A 22,783-nucleotide genomic window follows, 5' to 3' on the forward strand; every position below is an offset into this window, starting at 1 on the left:
AGCTGCTGCTGGATTGGCTCCCCCAGAAGCCTCTGGAACTTGGAGGTAGGGAAGCAATGTAATTAGTCTTCCTAGAGCCTCCAGGCAGCAGCTCACATGTGCCTGCTAACTGGAAACAGAAGGTGCTTTCTGTTGCAGAGGCCTGGGCTGGCCCGCGTCTGGGCTGCTGCTGTGGGACTTCTTGGCTGCAACTCTGAAGTTGACCTTTGCTCCCAGGATTGCCCTGGTTCTGGGGTTGGGTCCAGTTCCCCTCACAGTTGGGGTGTGCTAGGGTCGTTTGTGAGGTTCTACAAGGATGCCCATGCCCTTTGAGACATGTCCCAAAGTCTCCTTTTTTTCCAGTTTTAATATTTTTTTATTGAAGTATAGTTGATTTACAGTGCTGTTAATTTCTGCTATATGGCAAGGTGATTCAGCTATACATATATATACATTCTTTTTTTAATGTTCTTTTCCATTATGGTTTATCATAGGATTTTTGTTGTTGTTGTTTGGGGCTATGTCAGGTCTTAGCTGCAGCATGCGGGATCTTCGTTGTGGCATGCGGGATCTTTCATTGTGGCATGCGGGCTTCTCTCTAGTTGTGGCCCACAGGCTCCAGACTGCATGGGCTCTCTAGTTGTGGTGCATGGGCTCCAGAACACGTGGGCTCAGTAGTTGCACTCTGCGGGATTAGTTGCTCCGTGGCATGTGGGATCTTAGTTCCCCAACCAGGGGTCGAACCCATGTCCCCTGCTTTGGAAGGCAGATTCTTAACCACTGGACCACCAGGGAAGTCCCATATCATAGGATATTGAATATAGTGCTCTGTGCTATACAGTAGGACCTTGTTTATCCACTCTATATATAAAAGCTTACATCTGCTAACTCCAAAGTCCACTCCATCCCTCACCTAACCCCCTCCACCTTGGCAACCACAAGTCTGTTCTCTATGTCTGTGATTCTGTTTCTGTTTCATAGATGGGTTCACTTGTGTCATATTTTAGATCCACATATAAGTGATATCATATGGTATTGGTCTTTTTGTCTGACTTACTTGATTTAGTAGGATAATCTCAAGTTGCGTCCATGTTGCTGCAAATGGCATTATTTTGTTCTTTTTTATGGCTGAGTAGTATTCCATTGTGTATATGTACCACATCTTCTTTATCCATTCATCTGTCGATGGACATTTAGGTTGTTTCCATGTCTTGGCTATTGTGAATAGTGCTGCTATGAACATAGGAGTGCATGTACCTTTTTGAATTCTAGTTTTGTCTGGATATATGCCCAGGAGTGGGATTGCTGGATCATATGGTAATTCTATTTTTAGTTTTCTGAGGAACTTCCATACTGTTTTCCACAGTGACTGCACCAACTTACATTCCCAACAACAGTGTGGGAGGGTTTCCTTTTCTCTACACCCTCTCCAGCATTTATTGTTTGTAGACTTTTTGATGATGGCCATTCTGACTGGTGTGAGGTGATACCTCGTTGTAGTTTTGATTTGCATTTCTCTAATAATCAGCGATGTTGAGCATCTTTTCATGTGCCTATTGGCCATCTGTATTTCCTCCCAAAGCTCCTGTTGGGATAATTGCCTCTGGTTTGGGGGAACCTCAGCTATGGAGGCCCCTCTGGTGAGGGAAGAGGGCTTAGACTGGGGCAGGTCAGGTGAGAGCCCTTCCAATCTGCCCACCACTCAGGCCATCCTGAGCTAGCCCCACAAGGAGCCAGGACCTGCTGAGATGATGCCTGCTCCTTTCCTGCCTGGTCTACTTCTGCCCTTGGCCCACTCCCTCTGTTCTCAACATAGCAACCAGAGTCGGCTAAGCTGTAAGATTAAAAAATAATAATAAAAAGAAAACTTGTAAGATAGTTCATGCCATCCCTGCTCAACCCCTTCCAGCAGTTCCCCAGCCTCCTTCAAGTTTAGGCCACAATGCTCACCACAGCCAAGAGGCCCTACTCAATCCTGCCCATTCCCCCACCCCCATCTCCTACCACCCTCCACCCTCCCTTCATGCCCCTCCCACCACGCCAGCCTCCTGATTATTCCTTGGACACACCAGGAACATTCCAGCCCCAGGGCCTTTGTACCTGCTGTCCCTACTGCCAGGAATGCTCTGACTTTACCTTTCTGTGCCTTGGCCTCCTCATCCACAGCATGGGGTAAGAGTAGCACTGGCCTCACAGGGCTGCGGGAAAGATTTGCTCTCACAATTCACACAAAGCTCTAAGAACAGACTTTGTGCCTGCAGGGCTCCAATCCATGGCCTGGGGAGGTGGCTGGAGGTGGGTGGGGGCTGAAGGTCTGGGCCCCCAGCATCAGAATGCTACAGGCCAGCCAGCTGACTACAAGGCCTACTCCAGGCTCAGCCTTGGTCAGCTGACTAGAAACCTGGGGTTCAACCAGTGTTCCTGGGAGGGACACCCTTTGTACCCCATGAGGCCCTCAGTCTGCTCCCTAACCACCATGGGTCTCTCTCATTGGACACCCCACTCCACATGCCAACATGGCTCCTAGACAGCCTTTTCCTAATGAGGCTTCCAGCCACCAGGCCAATCTGAATGGCCAGGCATGGCCCCCACTGGACAGGGAGGGAGGGTGGGGCAGCCAACCCACATGCCAGGCCTCCCTGCCCACCCGCTAGCCGAGAGGGGCAAAGGTGGGGGTCAGGGCTGACAGGTCAGTGGCCTCGCTGCATCCAGGGCTCTCTGGTTGGGTAGGGGTAGCTGGGCTGGATCTGAATGAGGATCTTGCTGCTGGCCAGCTGGCTGGCTGTGGAGGGGCTTCATCATGCCCCCATGGGCCCTCCCACCCACCTGGTTCTATCCTGCCTCTAATGGCTCAGAACCCCAGTCAAGCAGGGCCAAGGATTTGGGGCTTTTTCTGCCTGGAGAGGAGTGGGCCCTCTAAGGGGTCTCCCCACAAGACTGCTGGCCTGGGGGCCTCCTGCAGGGGCTGGGAGCCTGGCAGCCACCTTGTGGGGGTGGGCACAAGACTTCTGGGGAGAGTCTTCCCTCCACTCCCCTTCCCCCTGGCTTCCTCCTCCAAACACATGTTTCCAGTCCCCTTTCAGGCCCCTCTCCCCCTCCCCCAGCCCCTTCCCATTTCCTCTCAGAGGCCCTCACTCGCATGTGGAACTCATTAGGAGACCCTCAGAGCTTGTAACCCAACTCTGGCCTGGGCTTGAGGAGGGGGCCCTGTCCACAGCCCCCATGCTGAGAGGACCAGCCTCCCTGTCTGGCCCCTGTCTGGCCCTGTGCAGCCTTGAGCTAGAGACCACAGGAGCTGGTCATGGCCAAGAGCTGGCTGGTGCTGGTTGGGGGAAGCTGGCCAGGCTCCGACTCATCTCTGCCCGGTGCCCATTTAATCATCCTAGCCTCCCAGGAGCCGGGCTGGGATGGCAGTCGGACCTGCTGGTGAAAAGCAGACCTCAGGGCGCCTAGAGCCGGCCAGAGGGAGGGTGTGGGGTTCTGAGCAGCTACTTGATGATCCTCAGCTTCTCATCTGAAAATGAGAAAGGAAGTCCGGGGAAGAGAACATGGTATGAGCAGCCACTGGGCAAGACAAGGCTGTTTTCTCTCCTGAAGGACAGGTTGAGTGCACAGTCCCACGGGCTGGGAGTGGAGATTATGCAAAAAACTGATGCTATGGTCACCAGAGTTTGGGAAATGCCAGATGAACAAAATTAAGCCAGCTATATCCCTGCAGGACTTCTCAGAGCCTTTAACACACTCCTATGCTATGCAGCTGGGGCCACAGAGTTCACAGTGTTTTTCAGACATTTGACCACATGACCCTCTCTATGAGGTGGGCCTAGTGTTCTATGGATCCCACTTTGGACAGTTCCACAGGGAGAGCCCTGAGGAGGCAGGAGCCATGGGTCAAAGACCCCTGATGGGAAAGCTCCCTGAGGGTCAGAGCAGGGGCTGTTGTCTGCTGGGTCTGAGCAAAGGGTGGGAGTCGAATGGTGGTGACAGCTAAGGAAGGGTGAGCAGGAGGCAGCAGGGGGCTGGTGTGGCTGAGACTTGGAGGTAGGACCAGGCTGGAGCTTGGCCAGGGCCTGGTGACTCCGCTTCCCTCCCTCATGGCAGGTGGGTAGGCAGGGGTGGACACAGAGGCAGAGGCATGAGGCTGGTGGGCAGGGCCCTGCCCCATGGGGTGTTGGGCGTGTCCATGGCCCCACATCAGCCTCAGGACAGGGCAGCCACCAGCTGCAGGTTCAGAAGAGTTGCTGTCTCCTCTGTCTCTGTTTCTCTTCCTGTTGGAGCCAGCCTCTCTGTTCAGAGTCTGTTCTGCCCACACTCCCCGGCACAGCTGCTTACAGCCCCCGTCCCAGGCCTCCCCTCCAGGACTCCTTCCCACAGGGGTCACTGCCTGCCCCCGGGGCCCTCTCCCCACTGTCCAGGCATAAGAGGGCTCAGCAGGGGGACATGAGCTCAGCCCTGGACTGGAGCCTTCACACAGCATGTTTCCTCCTGCCTCAAGCAGCCTCGCATGGTGTACGGTACCCCATTCTATAGAGGAGGAAACAGGCCTGGAGAGGGGAGGCCGGTGGTGGAGTCAGCATTACAGGCAGGCTCCCCAGTCTCCACCTCTCCCATCTTACCCATGCCCTGTCCCAACACACATGGCACACTCACACCTTGGTCATCTGAGGGCCACAACGGGTTGTCCTGCTATGTCCAGCGCAGGGTCTGGCAGGTGGTCAGCACTTGACCTCGTCTGGTACAGGTGTCAGGCCAAGGCACTCCTGCAGTGCATGGGGGTGGTTGGGAGTCTGTGCCCAGCCCCGTAGGCGAAAGAGACCCTTCCCTCTGACAGTTCTGAGGCAGAACCTGCCTAGCTGCCCTGCACCCCTGGGAGTTAGGGTAGGCAGAAGGTATTGCCCCACTTTATAGATGAAGAGGCTGGGGCACCTCCAGGGGCCACCCAAGTCCACAGCAGCACCCCAGATCCGGGGGTTCCAGCTGCCTCCTACGTGGGAGCTCTGTGTCCCAGTAGTGCTCATGGCCTGGGGAATTCAGCCACTCCCCAGCCTGAGTTCTTGGGCCTGGCCTGTTGTTTCTGGGGAGGTTTTGACAGTTCCAGCTCTGGCCAAACTGCCTTCTCAGTGCCTCACCCCCACCAGCCCTGGTCTCGGAGCCACACCTATGGCTCAGGCCAGAGGGCTGTCCCATCTGGCAGTGGGGGTCAGGGCAGTGCTGGCTTCTAATGGGAGACTGCATAAGCCATGGCAAGGGGCAGGGAGGTGGGAAGGGGGCCTTAAGCAGAGCTGATCCCTGGTCCTCCCTGTAACAACCTCAAAGGGCCCCACTAGGATCCCTGAGAGTTCACTGGTCCCTCTTCTCTCCCAGAGGACCCTAGTCTTTGCAGGGAGGGAGTATCCCAGGTTTGAGGGCATGTGCCCCTCTGGCAGGAATAGGGCTGGGTGAGGCCACATCAAGAAGGGGAGTTCCCCAGACTGTTTCCTAGTGCTGCCACCCATGCCTGCCTACCTGAGAACATGGCACATAGAGCTCCAGGCGACCGCTGGACAGCTGAGCCCATATGGGATGGTGTTGGGCATGAAACCTAGAATAGGGCTGAGCGCTGAGGCCTCAACACAGCAACCTTGTGTCAGGGCCAGGCCAGCTGGTTCCCAGGCCATTTCCCCAACTTCATCTTGGTCACATGATCTCCATCACTGTCACCATCAAAGCCTTATAGGAGGAATTCCTGAAAAACGGCTGTGTGGACTGATGGGGAGGGGACCAGACAGGCCCAGGCTGGCAGTAGGCAGATGCTAATGAGGCAAGTAGGCCTGGCAGCTACAGCGAGACCTTCCAGGCACTGCCCTTTGGCCCACCCGAAGCAGACCCAGCCCAGACCCCTGGCACATCCGCCTGCCAGGTGCCCTGGGAATTCCCAGCCCCCTTCGCCCTCCCAGCCTCAGAGGTTGGATTGGCTTTACTGTCAGGAGCCTGCCACAGCTGGCTCTCCTAATCAAAAAACCATAGCTGGTTTGGCAAAGACGGACCAGGGCACCACCCCGGACTCCATCATTGCTCCTTGCCTTTGCTCTGGCTGGGAATCCCTGCCCGAGTCACCCTCCTGCCCCCCACCCCTGCTCAAACCACTGGGGCTCCAGGCCTTTCCTGGCAGAGGTGGCTTCAGAAGGATCAGAAGCTTCAAGTGGGAGGCCAAGGGTGATACGGTGGCTAGAGGCCAGCAGCCAAGGACCCCTGCTCCCCTAAAGCCCTGGCTTCCATCCCTCAGAGCCCCAGGTGGGCTCATGAGGTGCTGCCCACAAGCCCTAAAGTGTCATAAAATGGAGGGGAGATCAGCCCAGGGCAAAGATTCTGGTGAGCGGCATGCAAGAGGAAAGGGCTCGCCTTGACCTATGACTTTGGGGCAGGGAGCCAGCCCAGCCAAACTTACCTGAGTCCTTTTCCTCTCTCCTCTGCCTTCCTCCAAACCCCAAGGAAATCAGAGCCAGCTGCCTGGTTTCTTGGGGCTGTTGAGCTGTTTCTCCTGGCCCTCTAGGGATGACCTCCGTGTCAGCAGATGGGGCTTCCCCCACGCATCCCAGCCCCTCTTCCAGGCTTGAGAGTGGTGGTATGCAGGACTGGAACCCAGGCTTGGGACCTGAGGGACCCTTGGGTCCACCAGGAGGTGGGAGTTTGGGCTCAATTTGCAGAGGAAGGATAAGCTGCACCAGAGTTGTGGGTGGAGTGCTCTCTCTGAAACAGGGAAATTGAGGCCTGCAGCCCAAGGACAAGGATGAGGCCCTGCCAGACATGGTGGGAGCGGGGAGCCATCCCTTCATGGTAAGAAGCCTTCTGACTCTGGGCAGGTCATGCAGGACTGGCTGAGGCCCAGGTGGAGAATGGAAGTGAGAGGTTTCTGGAATCCTCCAGTGTGGCAGAGAAGAGCCAAAGGCATTTTAAATCACAGGACCATGTGCTCATGGCTGACAACACAGAGTCCAGAAGAAAGGCGGGATCCCACTTCCCAGTGCCCCCCCTGGCTCTGGAGGATGAGCTGGTTTGGGGGTAAGGATAAGCCGTAGTCAAAGGAAAGAGCCAGGACAGGAGGGCTCCAACAAGCAGACCAGTGAGTGCAAAGGCCCTGAAGAGAGAGCAAGATGATGTAGGGGCCTGGGCTGGGCAACCAGAGAATCCTGGACCCTGATGGGAGGCGAGGAGGTGGGGAGAGGGGCCGTGCCAGATCACTGAGGGCCATGCTGGCCTGTGCCCGGATGGTGGGAAGCTTCAGAGCAGGGGAGGACCAGGTCTGATTCTCAAAATATCCCTCTGGGGCTTCCCTGGTGGCGCAGTGGTTGAGAGTCCGCCTGCCGATGCAGGGGACACGGGTTCGTGCCCCGGTCCGGGAAGATCCCACATGCCGCAGAGCGGCTGGGCCCGTGAGCCGTGGCCGCTGAGCCTCGGAGCCTGTGCTCTGCAACGGGAGGGGCCGCGGGGGTGAGAGGCCCACGTACCGCAAAAAAAAAAAAAAAAAAAAAAAAGATCCCTCTGGCTGCTGGGTGGGGAGGCTGCGAAGAAGGCTAGGGAGATGGTCCACGGGAGAGATAAGAGGGCCTGGACTGTGTAGTGAAAGTGGACAGATTCTGGGTAGGAAAGGATTAGCCATGGAAGTAGAAAGAGCATTTGATAGCACACATGCTATGTGCAGGATACAGCCCCCCTCCTTATGGGGCGAGTAGCTTGCCCATGCCCCCACCCTGGCAGTGTTGGCCCCCTTCCACCCCAGTGACGGGAAACAGCTGGTAGAGCAAGGGGTTCCCTGTAGGGCCTGGAGCCAGGTAAGAGCCAGCTGGAAACCCCTGGGCTGGGGGAAAGGAGCTCTGGGTTGTTAGTCTGGGGCCCAGCCCCCTGCCACAGCTGGGGTTGTAACCATGGGCCTTAGTTTCCCCACCTGTCAAATGAGTTGACAGCCCTCCCAGGGCTGGTGCAAAGCCTCGACACGGGGCCAGAAGGAAACAAGACTTGAAACCGTCAGGTGGGCTCCTGATCAGTAAGACCACAGGGGCCTGTGTGTGGGAGCCCCAGGCAGGCATGTCAACCCTCCTACCAGACCGTCCTTCCCACTTGCTCGTGTTTATGTGTTTCCTTCCCGTCACCTGGGCCACGATGACTCACCCCAGGCCCCATGGGTAAGTGAGTAACTGGCTGGGGCTGGAGCCAGGCCCTTGGGCAAGACATTTCCCTTCCTAGGCCTCAGTTTTCTCATCTGTAGAATGGACAGACAAGCCCTGCTCTGCTCACCTCACTGGGGACACGGGGGCAATGCGGGGCTGAGTTGGCGAACACTGCACTGGCATGAGGGCCATGGGGTAGGGCCTTTGTGCTGGGGATCAGGCCTGCTTGACATCAGTCCCAAGTCAGCCAGCCCCGAGCAGGCCTTGAAATGTTCACTTGCCCAGGCTGACCAGCCCAGCAGACCCCCATACTCTGAGGGGAACCCCATGCCCAAGACAGCTTGGAACAGAGGGCAGTTGGGGTCATGAGAAAGGCCTGGATGGGCCCCAGGACTCTGCATGACCACGTGGGGGACTCCAGTGATGAAGGGAGGCTCACACAGGGGAAGTCGCAGCGGGGAGGCTCCACTGGGTAGAGAGTGGAAAATGCTGGGCCCTGCAGGGGAGGACTCGGACCAGGAGCAGACTCTGCTGAGGTTAAGCAGGGCAGGCTTCCTGAGGCCATGGCCCCTCAGAAGCTGGAGATAATTTCGGGGGTAGGCATGGAATGAGGAAGTGTGTGGAGGCAGGGGTGCTGTGTCTGGGCACCAAGTAGGAAGCAGGAGGTGGTCAGAGTGAAGTGAGCTGGGGGTGGGGACAGAGAAGCATAGCTGGTCTGGCTATGAATTGAGACGTTAGCAAAAAGGTTTTACCTCCCGTGTCTACCACAGTTGATCAACTGGTCCTGCCTGCTTGGAAGGGTTTTCAGGCCAGAGGATGGTTCAGCAAGTCCTGTGATTGACTAGTAATGCCTGCCAGGGATGAAACGTGGCCGAGTGGTGAGTCTTCCACACTGAGGCAGGCCCCAGTGGGCTGGTGTGTGGCTGGGAAAGGCATGCCCCAGGGAGTCCACCTGGGGAGGTTGGCCAAGGGCCTGCAGTCACTGCTGGGTGGGGAGCAGGGAGAGAGGAATTACATATGTCTAGTTCCCCCTCTGAGGTCCCACTTCACTGCCCTGCACACTCCCTTGCTCAGGGCAGGTGCTCAGAAAATGAGCCTGAATGGGAGGGGAGGCTCCTCCAGAGGCAAGGCTCTCTTCGCTCTTCCCCTCCACCTTCTCCAGGTGGCTTTGGGGAGTTCCCAGATCTTCTAGGCCCTGGCTTCCATCCTGCCAGGTTTTGTTCTCTGATTTTCCTGGGTGTGGCCCTCTCTCTCACCTGACCTGCCCCAACCTGCCCTGACCTCCTACCCCCTCTGCCCCAACACCTGGGCAGGGCAGGGAGAGGGTGGATAGGCTGGGCCCCCAGCAGCAGAGCTGTCCCAGGCAACAGCTTCCCTGTGCCATGCTGCCATCACCCAGGGTCTGGCAGCCCCCTGCTGGGAGGCAGGCCGGGATGGACTTCTGTTCCATCCAGAACTAGTCACCACAGAGATCCCAGCAATGGCCAATATGGAAGGGTGAGCCCAGGTGACTGGAGGGCTGTGGGAGAAGAACATGGATTCCATCAGCCTGTAACAGCCTCTCTGGGTTATCTGTCTGTGGGCACCCCTCCAGCAAGAGTGGCAAGTGGCCACACATACAGGGTCTGTTGGCATGTGTGCATGTCACAGTGAGTGTGTGTGTACATGTGTACTGTACATTTCTGCACTCGTGCATAGGTCTGTATTTGTGTATTTCTACGTACACGCTTATGTGCCTGTGAGCATATATGCATGTATAGGTAGATCTATGGGTGTTTGGGCCTGTCTTATGTGTCCTTACGTGTGTGTGTGTGTGTGTGTGTGTGTGTGTGTGTGTGTGTGTGTGTGTGTGTGTGTGTGTGTGTGTGTGTGTGTGTGTGTGTGTGTGCGCGCGCACCTGCATGGATGTGTACAGCCAGGAGTTCTGTGCAGGGCAGGAGAGTTGCCAGGCTTTTCACAGTCCACTCCTGGCCTGGCTTAGACACTACTTGTTCTGACTGTAACCCAGGCAGGCACCTCACCAAGGGATGCGGGAGAAGCTGTCCCAAGGGTCAGGGGCAAGCATAGTGACCCCTAGTCTGGGTTTCAGGCAGGGCTCTGATGGCACATCTCCCCCAGCCTAGTGGAGCTGCCCTTGGCAGAGACTAGCTCTGTCACCAGCAGCAGGCATCACGGACTGGAGTGCCCTGCCCCAGCCCCTGCTCCAGCCCCTGCTCAGCTCTCATAGTGGGAAATAGACCTTGATTGGAAAGCTGCCCTCCTGGAAGCAAGCAGGAGCTCATCCCAAATTTGTGCTAGCCTCTTTAGGGTAGGAGGGCAAGAAACTGACCCTCCTCCCCTCCTGCCCCTCCAGCATATGCCATTCAAACATGCTGGCCCATCTCTAAGAAATCCAGGGGCAACAGTGAGAAAAGGAAAGTCTGCTTCCAAGATGCTTAAACTATTCTTGGTGACACGGCTCCTAGGTCACCATGCCATGTGGACATGTGTTTGGGGGGGGGGGTGGTACATACCAGTTCATATCTGTTCAGTTCACATCAAACATCCCACCATCACAGCTAAGCCTTGCCGGGCTGGGAAGCCCCCTTCCCTGTGTGGCTCTGGGGCTGGATATGTGCAGACAGGGTAGGTAGCTCCAAACGTGCCTCATGGGTTTGGGCCTGGCAACTGGGGGACGAGGGATGAGACAGAGACGGCAGGAGGAGAAATGGCCTTGAGGAGGGGCAGGCATACCATTGGACATCCAAAGGGAGAAAGTCTGGTGGGCGGTGTAACCATGACTGTGATAGAGTCCAGAGCAAAGTTGGGGGGCAGGGGTCCTGGGATCACAGATCAGGGGGGCTAATCTAGCCTGGAGGATCAGAGGAAGCCTCCCTGAGGGTGACACCTGAGCTGGGATATTCTAGAAGGCAGGCAAAAGGTGAGGGCGAAAAAATGTCCTGACTGAGGGAAGAGCATGTGCAAAGGCCTGGAGGGGTGTGGGAGAGGGGTACAGCCCGCAGAGAGTTCAAACACACCCCACCCGCAGCTCCCCTCCTGAGACCCAATCACCCCCAGGGACTCACACCTGTTCTGGGGCCCCCCTGCCCCTCAGGGAGACCCTAGTGAGTGGGGCACCTCTCCCAGGGGCTGCAGGTGAGGGAGGGTCTGAACCTTGAAGGGCAGGAAAGGCCACATTCCTGAGGAGGAGGAATGTCTTTGATCCCAAGCTCTCACCCAAGGTACCAGGTCCCCTCTCCCAGTATCCTTGAGGGAGGGTCACAGGTGCAGAGCAAGGCCCTGGGCAGGGGCAGCTCTGGCCTCTTGCTGTCTGACCATAGGCAAGTTCTTGTTATGCTCTGAGCCGTGTATGTCAGAGGGTTCTGTGTCTGTCCCTTGCCCCCTTCCCTAACACCCAAGGGCAGCCCTGCTGGGATCCACTTTACGCATTTTGTCTGGCGGTTCAAGACTGTAGGCAGGGCTTCCACTCAGGAGCCAAGGCTTTGGGGCTCTCCTCCAGCCAGGGTGATGGGGGCCCAGGACCACTGCAGCATCTCCCATGGTCAGGCTAATTCTCTTCCACCCCTTTGCTCCCCCTGTCACCCCCTCCCCAGATGCTCTCCCTTCTCCTGTACTCAGTCAAACCCTGCCTCTTTTTACATCCCTGCGGGAGGATGCCCCCCACCCCCCAGGGAGTCTTCCCAATTCACAACATCCTCACAGGTCTCTCCTCCAGGGTAGCTGTCCCCGCTAGAGGAGTCCAGAGGGTGAGGGAGACTAGGGAGCCATCACAAGCTAATGTGAGGGGTGGTGGGCCTCCTCCCCTCTTCCGGGAGGGGCTTCCTCGCGCACGGGGGATGGAGACTGGGGGGGCACGGTGGAGGGTCCCCTCGCAGTTGTGCCCCCACTAGTGAGAACAATGGTCAACTCCTCATCAGGCACTGCTGTAGGCGAAGCTCCAACAGGCCCCCAACAAGCCCGTTGAGGAATGACTCACTGGCCAGCAGGTCCCCTCCCTTGTGGGTCTGCTCAGGCCTTTTGAGTGAGGTGCTGGTTGTCTCCATCCCTGACAACCAGCACCTGGACTACCGGCTAAGGGGCCTGGCTTCAGAGAACCACCCTCCCAGGCTGACAGATTTGTGATGGACTGGTTGGGCACTGTCCAGACCAGCACGATCCCACGTGGGGAAAACTGAGGCCCAGAGAGGTGGGAACCATACTCGGGCCACACAACACGTCAGCAGGTGGCAGGGCAGAATCCACATCTAGGCCCCTCAGGCCCCGGGAGCCCTTTCCACTCGTCCTAGGTCCCCAGGGACGTAGGCTCTGCCCAGCAACCCTAGGACAAGCCTGCGCGGGAGGCCAGAGACCTGATTCTCCTATCACCTCTCTGGGCATCAATCTTGGGTGATAAGGCCATCCATGATTGCAGTGCTGTCATCTTGCTGGGAGTGTGACTGTGGGAGAGATCCCTGCTTCTTTTCGACACAGCCCTGCAGCGGGATGAAACCCTTCACATAGACTATCCTTCGCATGGACAAAGGGGGGTGGGGGGAGGAAGGTGGGCAGCGGGGACTAACCCAGGGCCGCCCCTCTTCGTGCCTTCCTGTCAGCGGAAAGCTCAAATCCTGCGGGTTCCAGAAGCACTCCCTTCGGCAAATCTCAAGCGCCACCGCCCTTCATCTCTGACGCTAACCTCCCTCCAGCTGGGTGTAGAGGCAAGGTGGCGGGGAGCTGACCAGCCTCGGGCAGAGTGGGAAGGATAAACCCCAAGGATGTGGGAGCACTCCGCCCAGCAGGGAACGGACCAGACGAACCGCAGGATCAGCCGCGAGCTCCCTCCCGACGCAGACAACCCTGACTCAGTAGGGAAAGTGCGGCAGGCCCTGCGCACGCGCACCGTTCGAGTCGAGCCGCTTTGTTCCAGCGCTACCTGTGGATCCATTCACCTACTCCGCCTAGGCAGCCTGCGAGCCGATACACAGCGCTCGCTGAGACCCCGCCCACTTCCCGCGCTGGGTGGAACTTTCGGCGGGCCCCGCCTTCCTCTCTCCGCCCCACCGTCTCCTTCGGCCGCGATTGGCCACCTGCGTGGCGCACTCCCGCCTACCACGAAAGTTGATTGGTGCGTTGGGAGGTGGGAGGAGGAGAGCCGATTAAAGAGGATCCCCCCAGCACCCGCTCCCGTGGAAAAGTCACGTGGCGCTTCACTCGGCGCCTGTCACCACCCCGCTTGTGAAGCTTCCTTAAAGGGCCCGCTCTCTCTTCCCAGGTCGTTTCAGGATTTCTTCACCCCTGCCCGTGGAGGGTGGCACGGCCTTGGGCCGTCCTACTCCGCCAGTTGCCTAGGTGCTGATCTCCCCTCAGGCCTGCTGGGGTGAGACTACCTTCAGGTCTTTAAGCGTGTAGCCCTCATTGGGACTCTGCAAGTTGCCAGAAACGGTGACCGCTTAAGCACAGGTCATGGCACGTAGTAGGCGTTCAATTTCCATTTGTTGAATGAACTGGCTGAGAATGAATGAATGGAGTTGACAGGAGGAGGGGGCTTTGGCTCAGCCTGATCGCCCCTTCCCTCCGCCCCATCCCCGGGGAAACTCTGCTTCCGTGAACGTAGGAAGGGGATGCCACGCGCAGGACACCCCCAGGGCAGCCCTTCAGGGTAGGGCACAGAAGAGCTGGGAGCGCGGGATAGGGGAACCGAGAGGGTCTTGGCCGGGCCCCCAGGCGAGTCATAATCAGTTCTGGGCCAGGCGAGACGGCGGCAGCGCTGAAGCGGGGCGAAGGCCGGGGCGCAGGTCTCCGGGCACACGGGACCGCTCGCGCGCCCGCGTACCCCGTGGGGAGGGGCGGCGGAGGTACGGCGCCTTTAAGCTCGGGCGCCGGCCCCGCGGCCCCGCCCCCCGGAGGACGCCTCGGCGCGCGGCCGTCCGAGACGCCGTTTAATTGGGGCTGTCAGGCCGCGGCGCGCGCGGAGGGCCGGGCGGGACGGAGGCCGGGAGGCCGGGGCGGCGGGCGTGCAGCTCGGCGGGAGGCGGGCGCCCGGAGACGCGGCTGGGGCCCGCGCGGCCGGGGCGCCGTCCCAGGGCAGGGCTGCCCGGCCCCGGCCCCGGGCCGCCCGCGCTCCCCATGAAAAACCAGCTCCGCGGCCCCCCAGCGCGGGCGCACATGTCGGCCTCGGGGGCGTCGGCGGCTGGGGGCACCGGGGCGGGGTCGGAGCCCGGTGCGGGGTCTGGTTCCGGCGCCGGTACCGGGGCAGGCGCGGCGGCGGGTGCGGGGGCCATGCCTTGCAAGAGTGCCGAGTGGCTGCAGGAGGAGCTGGAGGCGCGCGGCGGCGCGTCCCTGCTGCTGCTCGACTGCCGGCCGCACGAGCTCTTCGAGTCGTCGCACATCGAGACGGCCATCAACCTGGCCATCCCGGGCCTCATGCTGCGCCGCTTGCGCAAGGGCAACCTGCCCATCCGCTCCATCATCCCCAACCACGCCGACAAGGAGCGTTTCGCTACGCGCTGCAAGGCGGCCACCGTTTTGCTCTACGACGAGGCCACGGCCGAGTGGCAGCCAGAGCCTGGCGCTCCCGCTTCGGTGCTTGGCCTTCTCCTGCAAAAGCTGCGCGACGACGGCTGCCAGGCCTACTACCTCCAAGGTGAGGGCAGCACCGAGACCCTGTCTGGGATTGGGGCTCTCCCGCGGCTCCCGGGTGCCCCAGCCGGAGGCCGCTTTCTCTCCCCGTACCCAGCCTGCCCGGCCGGCGCCACGTCGCCCCCGGCCCGCATTCTCCTCTCCCGGGCGTCCGGCCCCAGCTGTGCGGGTTTAGGCTGATACGCAGGCCTCCTCTACACCTTTCTGGGCACGATCTAAGTGGGTCGAACAAACTTCTCCCCGCCTGGGCTTTCGTTTTTTCGTGTTGTTGGGGCCATAGCAGCTCCTAGGTTCCCCGTGAGCCCCTCAAAGGAGGGAGGGTCCCCTCCTGGGCACCCAAGTTCAGCTCCTACAGACTGGAATGCGTGTTCCTGGAAGGCCCGGGTTAGGACAGGAGTTTTTCATAATCGTCCCCGCCCCCGCCAGGGAATAGGGATCGTTTGGGTTGGGGGACTCCGGGCATCCCCGCGTGGGTCTCATCACTTGGGAATCACCGCCTCTTGGAGGCGCTTGGGGCACGGCTGTAAGCAGTGTTCCTTGCCCCAGCTCTGGTTTTCTGGGACCCCCAAGTCCTTAGCCTGCCACCCCAGAGACTGTGGAAGGGGGAGGCAGCGCTGGGAGGCGAGTGGCTGCAGCCGGTGTTTCCAATTAACATTCCAAAATGGCCTCTTGCTGGCAGCGGGGCGGGCAGGCGGGAGGGGAGAGGAGGCCTGCGGCACCCTCGGGCGCAGGGCCCATCCTTAGCTGCAAGGCGCTCCCCATTTCTTGTCCCTGTAAAGCCCCCAGCAGCTTCCCCTTCTGTGGGTCCAAGGCTTGAGAGGGACCTTGTGTTATAAGGGGGTGGGTTCTGGAGAGGTGGAATTGGGACCCCTTTTATGAACTTGCCCCTGCCGTGGGAAACAGATACCTTCACACTACTTCCCGTGTGGCTGAGAGTGGGGCTCAAGCACCCTATTCCCAGTCAGGGGGCCCAGGCCCTCTCTGCCTCTAGCTGACCCAGATGCAGCTCTGGCCCCTGCGGTCTCATCTGTAAGAGGGGTTTGCAGACCCACAGGTGCTGGCCTGAGATGGGGTGGTTTGCTCTCCTTTACCGCTTAGCAGTTACTGAGCACCCATGGGTGCCAGGTGTACATGGGAGCTGTGGAAGAGGAATGAGCTGGAGTTTGTCCTCAAGTGCCCTAAAGCTGGTTGTATGGCTGGGGCCCTGAAGCCCTATGGGCAAGGGTATGGAGCTCAAGCATGTTACTTTATCACTTGGGGCCTCAGTTTCTCCATCTGTGAAGTGGATCATAGGATAGTTGTGGAGAAAACAGGAGGAGGTACATGTGTAAATATGTAGCACCGCCCGTGTTGTCCGTTGTTGGTGTTACGGTGCTTGCCGTGGGGAACCCTGGCTGCTGTTGGTCTTGTGCAGCCTGTTTGGTCTGGGGTCACTGGCATCGTCAGTCTCTCATCCAGGCCCTGTCTCATCCTGTCCACAGGTGGTTTCAACAAGTTCCAGACAGAGTACTCAGAACACTGCGAGACCAACGTGGACAGCTCGTCCTCGCCGAGTGGCTCACCGCCCACCTCAGTGTTGGGTCTGGGGGGCCTACGCATCAGCTCTGACTGCTCAGATGGTGAGTCGGACAGAGAGCTGCCCAGCAGTGCCACCGAGTCAGACGGCAGCCCTGTGCCATCCAGCCAACCGGCCTTCCCCGTCCAGATCCTGCCCTACCTCTACCTCGGCTGCGCCAAGGACTCCACCAACCTGGATGTGCTCGGCAAGTACGGCATCAAGTATATCCTCAACGTCACGCCCAACCTGCCCAATGCCTTCGAGCACGGGGGCGAGTTCACCTACAAGCAGATCCCCATCTCTGACCACTGGAGCCAGAACCTCTCCCAGTTCTTCCCTGAGGCCATCAGCTTCATCGGTAAGTGCTGCTGCGCTTCGGCCAGGGTGGGTGGGCTTGCGCATCAAGGTGTGTATGGGACTCTGGGTGTTGTCCGTGCCTGGCTGGGTATCTCTGGGCCTGTCAAGACCTGTGTGTGCCCTGCATGTGCCAGCGTGTGCCCATGGGTGTACCCAGGCCCACTGTGCGTCACCGAGGCCCTCGGGGCCTGAGCAGTCCCCCGACTCGCAGGCTCCCTGCAGCTGTTGGAGCCTCGTGGACTCTGCTGTCCAGCTTGGGTTTTTCTGGCTGTGCTGTTTCAGGCTCAGCAAGCTGAAACATCCCAGCTCTCAGACCTCCCACGAGTCTTGCTTGCTTTGCGTCACGCCTCAGCGCACATGTCTCTTTAGGGGCTGTCACGGAGCCTCTTTGGGCTTTACTGTGTACCTGAGGGGGCTAAAGTGTGGCCTGGAGCCAGAGGCCTCCCCCTAGCTGGCAGCTGTTGGAACGTGATGACCCAAAGGGCCTCGGCGGGGCCTCAGATGCTCCCGGCAGCCTGTGGGGCTTGCTTGGCATATAGGAGGTATTCGGAGAGTATGGGGAGAGGCTGAGGAAGTCCTCCCCAGAGCAGTGTGTTCTGCTGTCTGGCTTAGCGCCCTCTGAGCCCCCTGCATCCGCAGCCTCAGCTGACTCGGGTTCCTTATCTTTGACCTCCCATCCTGCTTTCTCCTTGGCCAGCTGGAGGCTGTTTAGATGGCAGGTCATCTTTGGGTTCAGCTCTCACCCAGGATTCAGGAAAGGGACACAAGATCAGGGTGAATGTAAACCCTGGGCTCTCCGAGCCTAGTGACCCAGTGTTCTGTCCAGCCTCCGGTGGCAGGGAGGGGGTGGCCCGGCAGTCTTTTCCCTCTGGCGGCTATGTCCAGTGGAGGGCGTTTTGGTGTCAGCTGGGCTGGGCTCGCGTTAATAACAGGAAGTGGGAGGCTTCCCCGCCTCATCCGCTTACTGGGAACCAAAAGTAGGTGCCTGGCTGGGAGGAAGGAAGGAAGCTGAGGCCTGGGGGAGGGGCTGTGTCGGGGGCTATCCAGAGCTTCCCAGCTCTGCTTGGGAGGACATGGCCCAGAGGGCTGTGGGTGCTGCCTCAGCATTTGTGCTCTCCCCAGTGAAGAGGGGGTGAAGAGGGGGCCCCCGGATTTCCCAGGGCTGAGCCTGGTTTGTAGGTGTTTTTATCCTTCTTGGAGGTCTCTTTACATCTGGGGAGGGGGACAGAACAGGGTGTAGAGGTGGGAGGAACCATTCTCCCTTTTTGACAAGTGAAGGAATTGAAGCCCAAGCATCCCGTAGGACTCAGTGGGGCAGGATCAAGCCCCAGCACCCCCGAGGCTCAGCCACACCCTTAGAGGGCTAAAAATAAAGCCAGCGGAAGTGGTTTGACTTTGGATTACCTAGGAGTGGGTTTGGGGACCAGGCCTTCCCCTTATCTTGATGTGTCACCACTGGAGGCTTGTCTCCACTACCCCCTTCTCCTGCCCCAAATCTAAAGGTCAGACAGCGTGGTTCCACGTGAATCCATGACTTCGGTCTCTTCCCCCGCTGGTCTGGCCCACAGTTGGTCCCCGAGTCTGGATTAAGCACCTACTGCATGCTTTGCCCTGGGAACCCTCATGTGGGCTTAGGGAAGGGAAGTCCTGCCAGGCCAGAAGCAGTGAGTGCCATACGAGGAACAATTTGTGAACCTGTGGCCTTTTGTAGGAGTGCATCTTGAAGGAGTGTACCTGGCTCCCAGTGAGCTCAGGCGGGGACCTTGGGGACCCCAGGCCTGCCTCTTGTTAATCTGTGCCCCTGGCACAGCTATGGCACGGAGATGCAGCTGTGCTCGGGTCTAGGGGAGGAGAGATTACAGGACTGAGTTGGCCGGTGGCTCAACCGGTATTTGAGCTCCTACTGCCTGTCAGGCATAGGCGTCTGAGCACCGCACTGGGGGAATCCGGGAGGAGCGGTGGAGGGGAGAGTTGGCAGAACTTGGTTGGCTGTGGTGGGAGATGTCACTGGCACATGGGCCAGGGAAAGTCTAGTAAGTGGTCTGGGTAGGCCCCACATAAGCAAACCCCACTCGTGAAACTAGGCGTGGCCCTGGTCCCAGCCCCTGGCTATTCCGGAGCAGGACTAAGGCCCCGGGGACTGGCTGGGCCGAGGGCAGAGCCGAGTGCTGCCTGCCGTTCCCTTGTGGAGGAGCCTTCATGAGGCCTGCTTCTGAGGAGGCTCTTGGGGGCACCCATGGAAGCTGCCCCAGGAGAGCAAGCTCAGCCCTGAGCCCCAGGTCGTGGGCTAGCGGGGGTGAGTGCTGCGAGTTAGGAGGAACCTTTGTGTGACCTTGTGCTCGTCACTTGGTCTCTGTGCTTGTGTCCTCATTTATAAAGTTAACTTGGTAGCCATAGTGCAGATGACCTGAGAGGATGCAGGTGACACCTTGGCATGTAGTAGCACACGGTTATAGCAGCAGTAGGACTAGCAGTGACCACAGTGTTTGTGGCGCCCCCCCCTTGGCTCACGTCCCTCTAAGAGCACTGTGAGTAAGCAGGCCCTCTGACAGGAGAAGACCGAGGCGCAGGAATGTCCAGTGACTTGGAGCTACCGTGTGGCAGAGCCCTCTCCACAGTCATGCTCTTGACCTCGACCCCAAGTTGCTGTCCCACCCGCGTGGGACTTCACCAGGTCACTCGGGAGTCGGGAGGCACCAGCCAGTCACCATGCTGCCCCCAGCCCCACCCGTGCCCCAGCCCCACCTGCGGTGGCTCCCTGGAGGAGGTGCTGCCCTGACCCGTGCCTGTGTGTTTCAGATGAGGCCCGCTCCAAGAAGTGCGGTGTCCTGGTGCACTGCCTGGCAGGCATCAGCCGCTCGGTGACGGTCACGGTGGCCTACCTGATGCAGAAGATGAACCTGTCGCTCAATGATGCCTACGACTTTGTCAAGAGGAAAAAGTCCAACATCTCACCCAACTTCAACTTTATGGGGCAGCTGCTGGACTTCGAGCGGACGCTGGGGCTGAGCAGCCCGTGTGACAACCACACCCCCAGCGAGCAGCTCTACTTCTCCACGCCCACCAACCACAACCTGTTCCCACTCAACACGCTCGAGTCCACGTGAGGCCGGGGGCACGGGGCAACGGGCCAGCCCCTCCCGGGCCTCCACAGGGCCCGCAGGGAGGGCCCACGCCTGCTGCCTCTGGCGTGAGGAACCCGGACATCGCCTGTGCCCAGAGGTGAGCTTCCCTCACCGTCCCGGGGAGGGTGCAGCCCACAGCCAGGCCTCCCCCGGCAGGACTTTCCGGAGGGGCCCTCAGCTCTCAGACATGTGGCTTTGGGAGTCCAGTGGGGCCTCGTCCTTGTCCCAGGACACTCCTTTCTGCTGATGGCCCAGCCAGTTTGGCTCTTTTTTTTAAAGACACACCCGTGGACCTGAGTTTACTTTTTATTTTCGGCGGGTAAATCCGAGCCCCCTGGAGCAGAGAGTGTTCAAGCTCTTCTTGATTTTTCTTTTTCAATGAAAAGTGTTATTTTCAGGCTACATGCAACAGTGGAGTGTATAAACCAGTATTTCATCCCTTTCTTGGTCCTGCGCGCGCGAGAGAGGTGTTAGCAGTTTGTTTTTCTTCTTCTTTCAAAAAGCAATTCTTGGGTTTTTGTTTTTAATGGAAAAGACAAACCCCGCGTTGATCTTGACCAAAAGCGTTTTGCACATGTGTGAAGCCTCCGTTTCCGCAGCGGCCCTTAAAGGGGTGGTTCGCTGCTCTCGCCAGCTTTGGACTCCCAGGCCTGCCCACACCTCCCACCTCGGCCCAGCCCGACCTGGCGCTGCATTTGCCTGTGATGACTGCCGCGAGTGGTGAGTGGTGGGCTGGACAGGTGGCCTTTGCATTCTCTGCCCACCCAACTGCCCTTCTGGTGGTCCCTGCCAACTGCCCCAGGCAGCAGAGGGAGGCCCTGCCACTGTCCTGCTGGAGGTGGGGCCGCAGGGGGCTGCCACGCAGTAGCATTAACCCTCCGGGCTCAGCCCCGAGGGGGCCTGGGCCCCAGGCCCTTTTTATATGTACCCACTACCTGCTTCTTCCTCTCTCTGTCTGTTGGTAGCTGAGGGTGCAGGCCCAGTGGCTGGGGGTGCGTAGGTGGTGGCACCCAGCCCTGCCTCCCCCGAGTCTCTTCCCTCACCCTGGTTGTTGCTTTGGTTCAGCTGCCACTCCCAGCCCCCTCAACCCGTGAAAGCCTGCCCTGTGCTCATCTTGCCCCTGCCTTCTATTAAGAAACTCGCACCCATTTCAATCCCAGGGCAGGGGTGGGTGGCGAGGATGGACAAGGAAAGGGGTGTGAGGCTCTGTCCATCCCTCCACCCCCATATCCACAGAACAAAGCCACGGATTCCGTTATCCTCCTCCAGTTTTGTTCCTTCTCCAACCTCAGTTCTCCCAGGTGTCAGGACTGCATAGGGCCTGGGGAGGGGTGAGCAGTCGGGCTGGGGTCCCTGAGCGAGCCAGCACTCAGCATGTGAGCAAGGCCACGGAAACTCTGCCCCCACTGCATCTTACCTCACAGGGGTGGTTTTCAGGGATTCTTTAAGGCAGCAGATTAAAATCTTGCCACAGTCAAGAAATTGACAAAAAGCTTCCATGCTGTACATGGTTCTCTTTCTCTCTTTTGTACCTTTAAAAAGAAAAACCCAGAAAGATGCATCAGACTTGTGTAAATGAGGGTATGCCAAGAGGGTGGCCAGTTTTGCTTTATGAACTTATGAAGGAAAATTTGTGACCCTACATATATATACACACACATACATATATATATCCCGATCCAGCAACGGGACTTTGTTTATATTGCAAATAAATATTATTTTTTCTTTAAAACGAGTTGTGTCTGATAAGGGCCAGGGGTGGAGGCAGTGAGGAGGGGCACTGTGGCCAGTATCCCAGTGCCTGCTCTGCGAGAGGCAGCAGCCTGATCCTGCCTGGGGCCTGTTGGGCACTTGCTTTGACTGGTTGGAGGTGCCCAAAGCTGGGAGGAGCAGCTGGGGTGTGGGCATTTCCCCAGCCACTCAGGCGCAGGCAGGCAGGGGCATCTGGGCTTTCTCCATGTGCTTTGGCCCACTGGTTAACAGGTCAAGGCTTGGAGAGGTTTTATGGACCAAGATTACAGAACTGAGCCCCTGCTCGCCCAGAACCGCCCAAGGCTGTCCACTTGGACATTGCCCAGACTGCCCAAGCGCTCCAGGCTCCTGACCTGCCCCCCTGTGGCCCCGGCGCCCTGACCCTTTCTCTTGCTACTCTTGTGGACGGGACATGGGGTGTGTGTTTATCAAGCTCCCTCCTTCCCCCTCTGTCCCTGGGATGCTTATAGAACGTGAAGCCTGGTCAGTGAGCAGGTCAGCCCTGCTTTGCTCCTCAGGAGCTGGGTGGCCTCAGACAGGTCCCTCAGCCTCCCTGAGCCTCAGTATCTATATCTGTACAGTGGAGCCTGTCACACCCAAATACCCAGTGCTTTTCACGTTCGGGCATGATGAACACCTGATGTTCATTTCCTGGTCTGGACCTGGGCCTGCAGGGAGGGCTAGGCTGTGCCCAGCTTCTCCAGAGCAGATGAGCGTCAGCCCTCCATGCAGGCCCCTCTGGAGGCGTAAGGCCAGGCCCTGGGGGGAGCAGGGGGCAGGCAAGGGTCCTGGAGAAGAATGATGGCCGTGGCCTGGGGAGCGAGGCCCCCAGTGGGCCCCACAGCCCCATGTTACAGATGGGGAAACGGAAGCTCCGCAGGGGCTTCACCTCTGACTGGACTGAGTGAGCCCCGGTCATGAACTTAGGGGGACCTGGGGGCTGACTCCGTTTCCCCATCTCTGCCTCTCCCCGGCTTTATCCCTTCTGCCGTGACCAGCACTGGACTGGCCCTGGGTGGCAGGTAGGTGGGCAGGGCCGGAAAAGTGAGAGCAATTCAGCCCCTTCCCCAGCACTCCCCTTTGGGCCATCTAGGCTCTGCCGTCTCTGTCCCTGCCCCATCTCTCCCCGTGAGTTACATCCAACGGGAACAGTCACACCCTCACGCATATGAGGAGGGCTAGGTGGGCTCGAATCCCAGCTGTGTGGCTGCCAGCTCCTCAGCCCTCTCACTCAGCCTTCCCATCTC

At 58.8% G+C, this 22,783-nt stretch overlaps 1 protein-coding gene and 3 long non-coding RNA genes across 14 annotated transcripts in view; 1 reads left to right on the forward strand and 3 right to left on the reverse strand.

Moving 5' to 3' along the window:
- Positions 1-433: 433 nt before the first annotated feature.
- Positions 434-1,223, reverse strand: LOC125960297 (uncharacterized). Its single transcript, XR_007469853.1, has 2 exons — positions 1,037-1,223; positions 434-732 (listed from the first exon to the last, which is right to left on the reverse strand). It is a non-coding gene; the product is annotated as an uncharacterized LOC125960297 (long non-coding RNA).
- A 1,902-nt stretch (positions 1,224-3,125) lies between these two features.
- LOC117200676 (uncharacterized) lies at positions 3,126-5,650 on the reverse strand. The gene is made up of 3 exons (XR_004482301.2): positions 5,485-5,650; positions 4,630-4,739; positions 3,126-3,493 (listed from the first exon to the last, which is right to left on the reverse strand). It is a non-coding gene; the product is annotated as an uncharacterized LOC117200676 (long non-coding RNA).
- DUSP7 (dual specificity phosphatase 7) lies at positions 5,644-21,516 on the forward strand. The gene is made up of 3 exons (XM_004267877.3): positions 5,644-14,748; positions 16,226-16,660; positions 19,459-21,516. The coding sequence occupies exons 1-3, from the start codon at positions 14,232-14,234 to the stop codon at positions 19,764-19,766; spliced, it is 1,260 nt and encodes a 419-aa protein (XP_004267925.1). The 5' UTR covers positions 5,644-14,231; the 3' UTR covers positions 19,767-21,516.
- Positions 21,200-22,783, reverse strand: part of LOC117200672 (uncharacterized) — a 71,402-nt gene continuing 69,818 nt past the window's right edge. For all 11 annotated transcript variants that reach the window (XR_007469850.1, XR_007469849.1, XR_007469848.1 and 8 more), the window contains one exon: positions 21,200-21,316. This is a non-coding gene — a long non-coding RNA (uncharacterized LOC117200672). The remainder of the gene's footprint in view (positions 21,317-22,783) is intronic.

The sequence above is a fragment of the Orcinus orca genome, chromosome 10, assembly GCF_937001465.1.
Source record: "Orcinus orca chromosome 10, mOrcOrc1.1, whole genome shotgun sequence".
Classification (NCBI taxonomy): Eukaryota; Metazoa; Chordata; class Mammalia; order Artiodactyla; family Delphinidae; genus Orcinus; species Orcinus orca.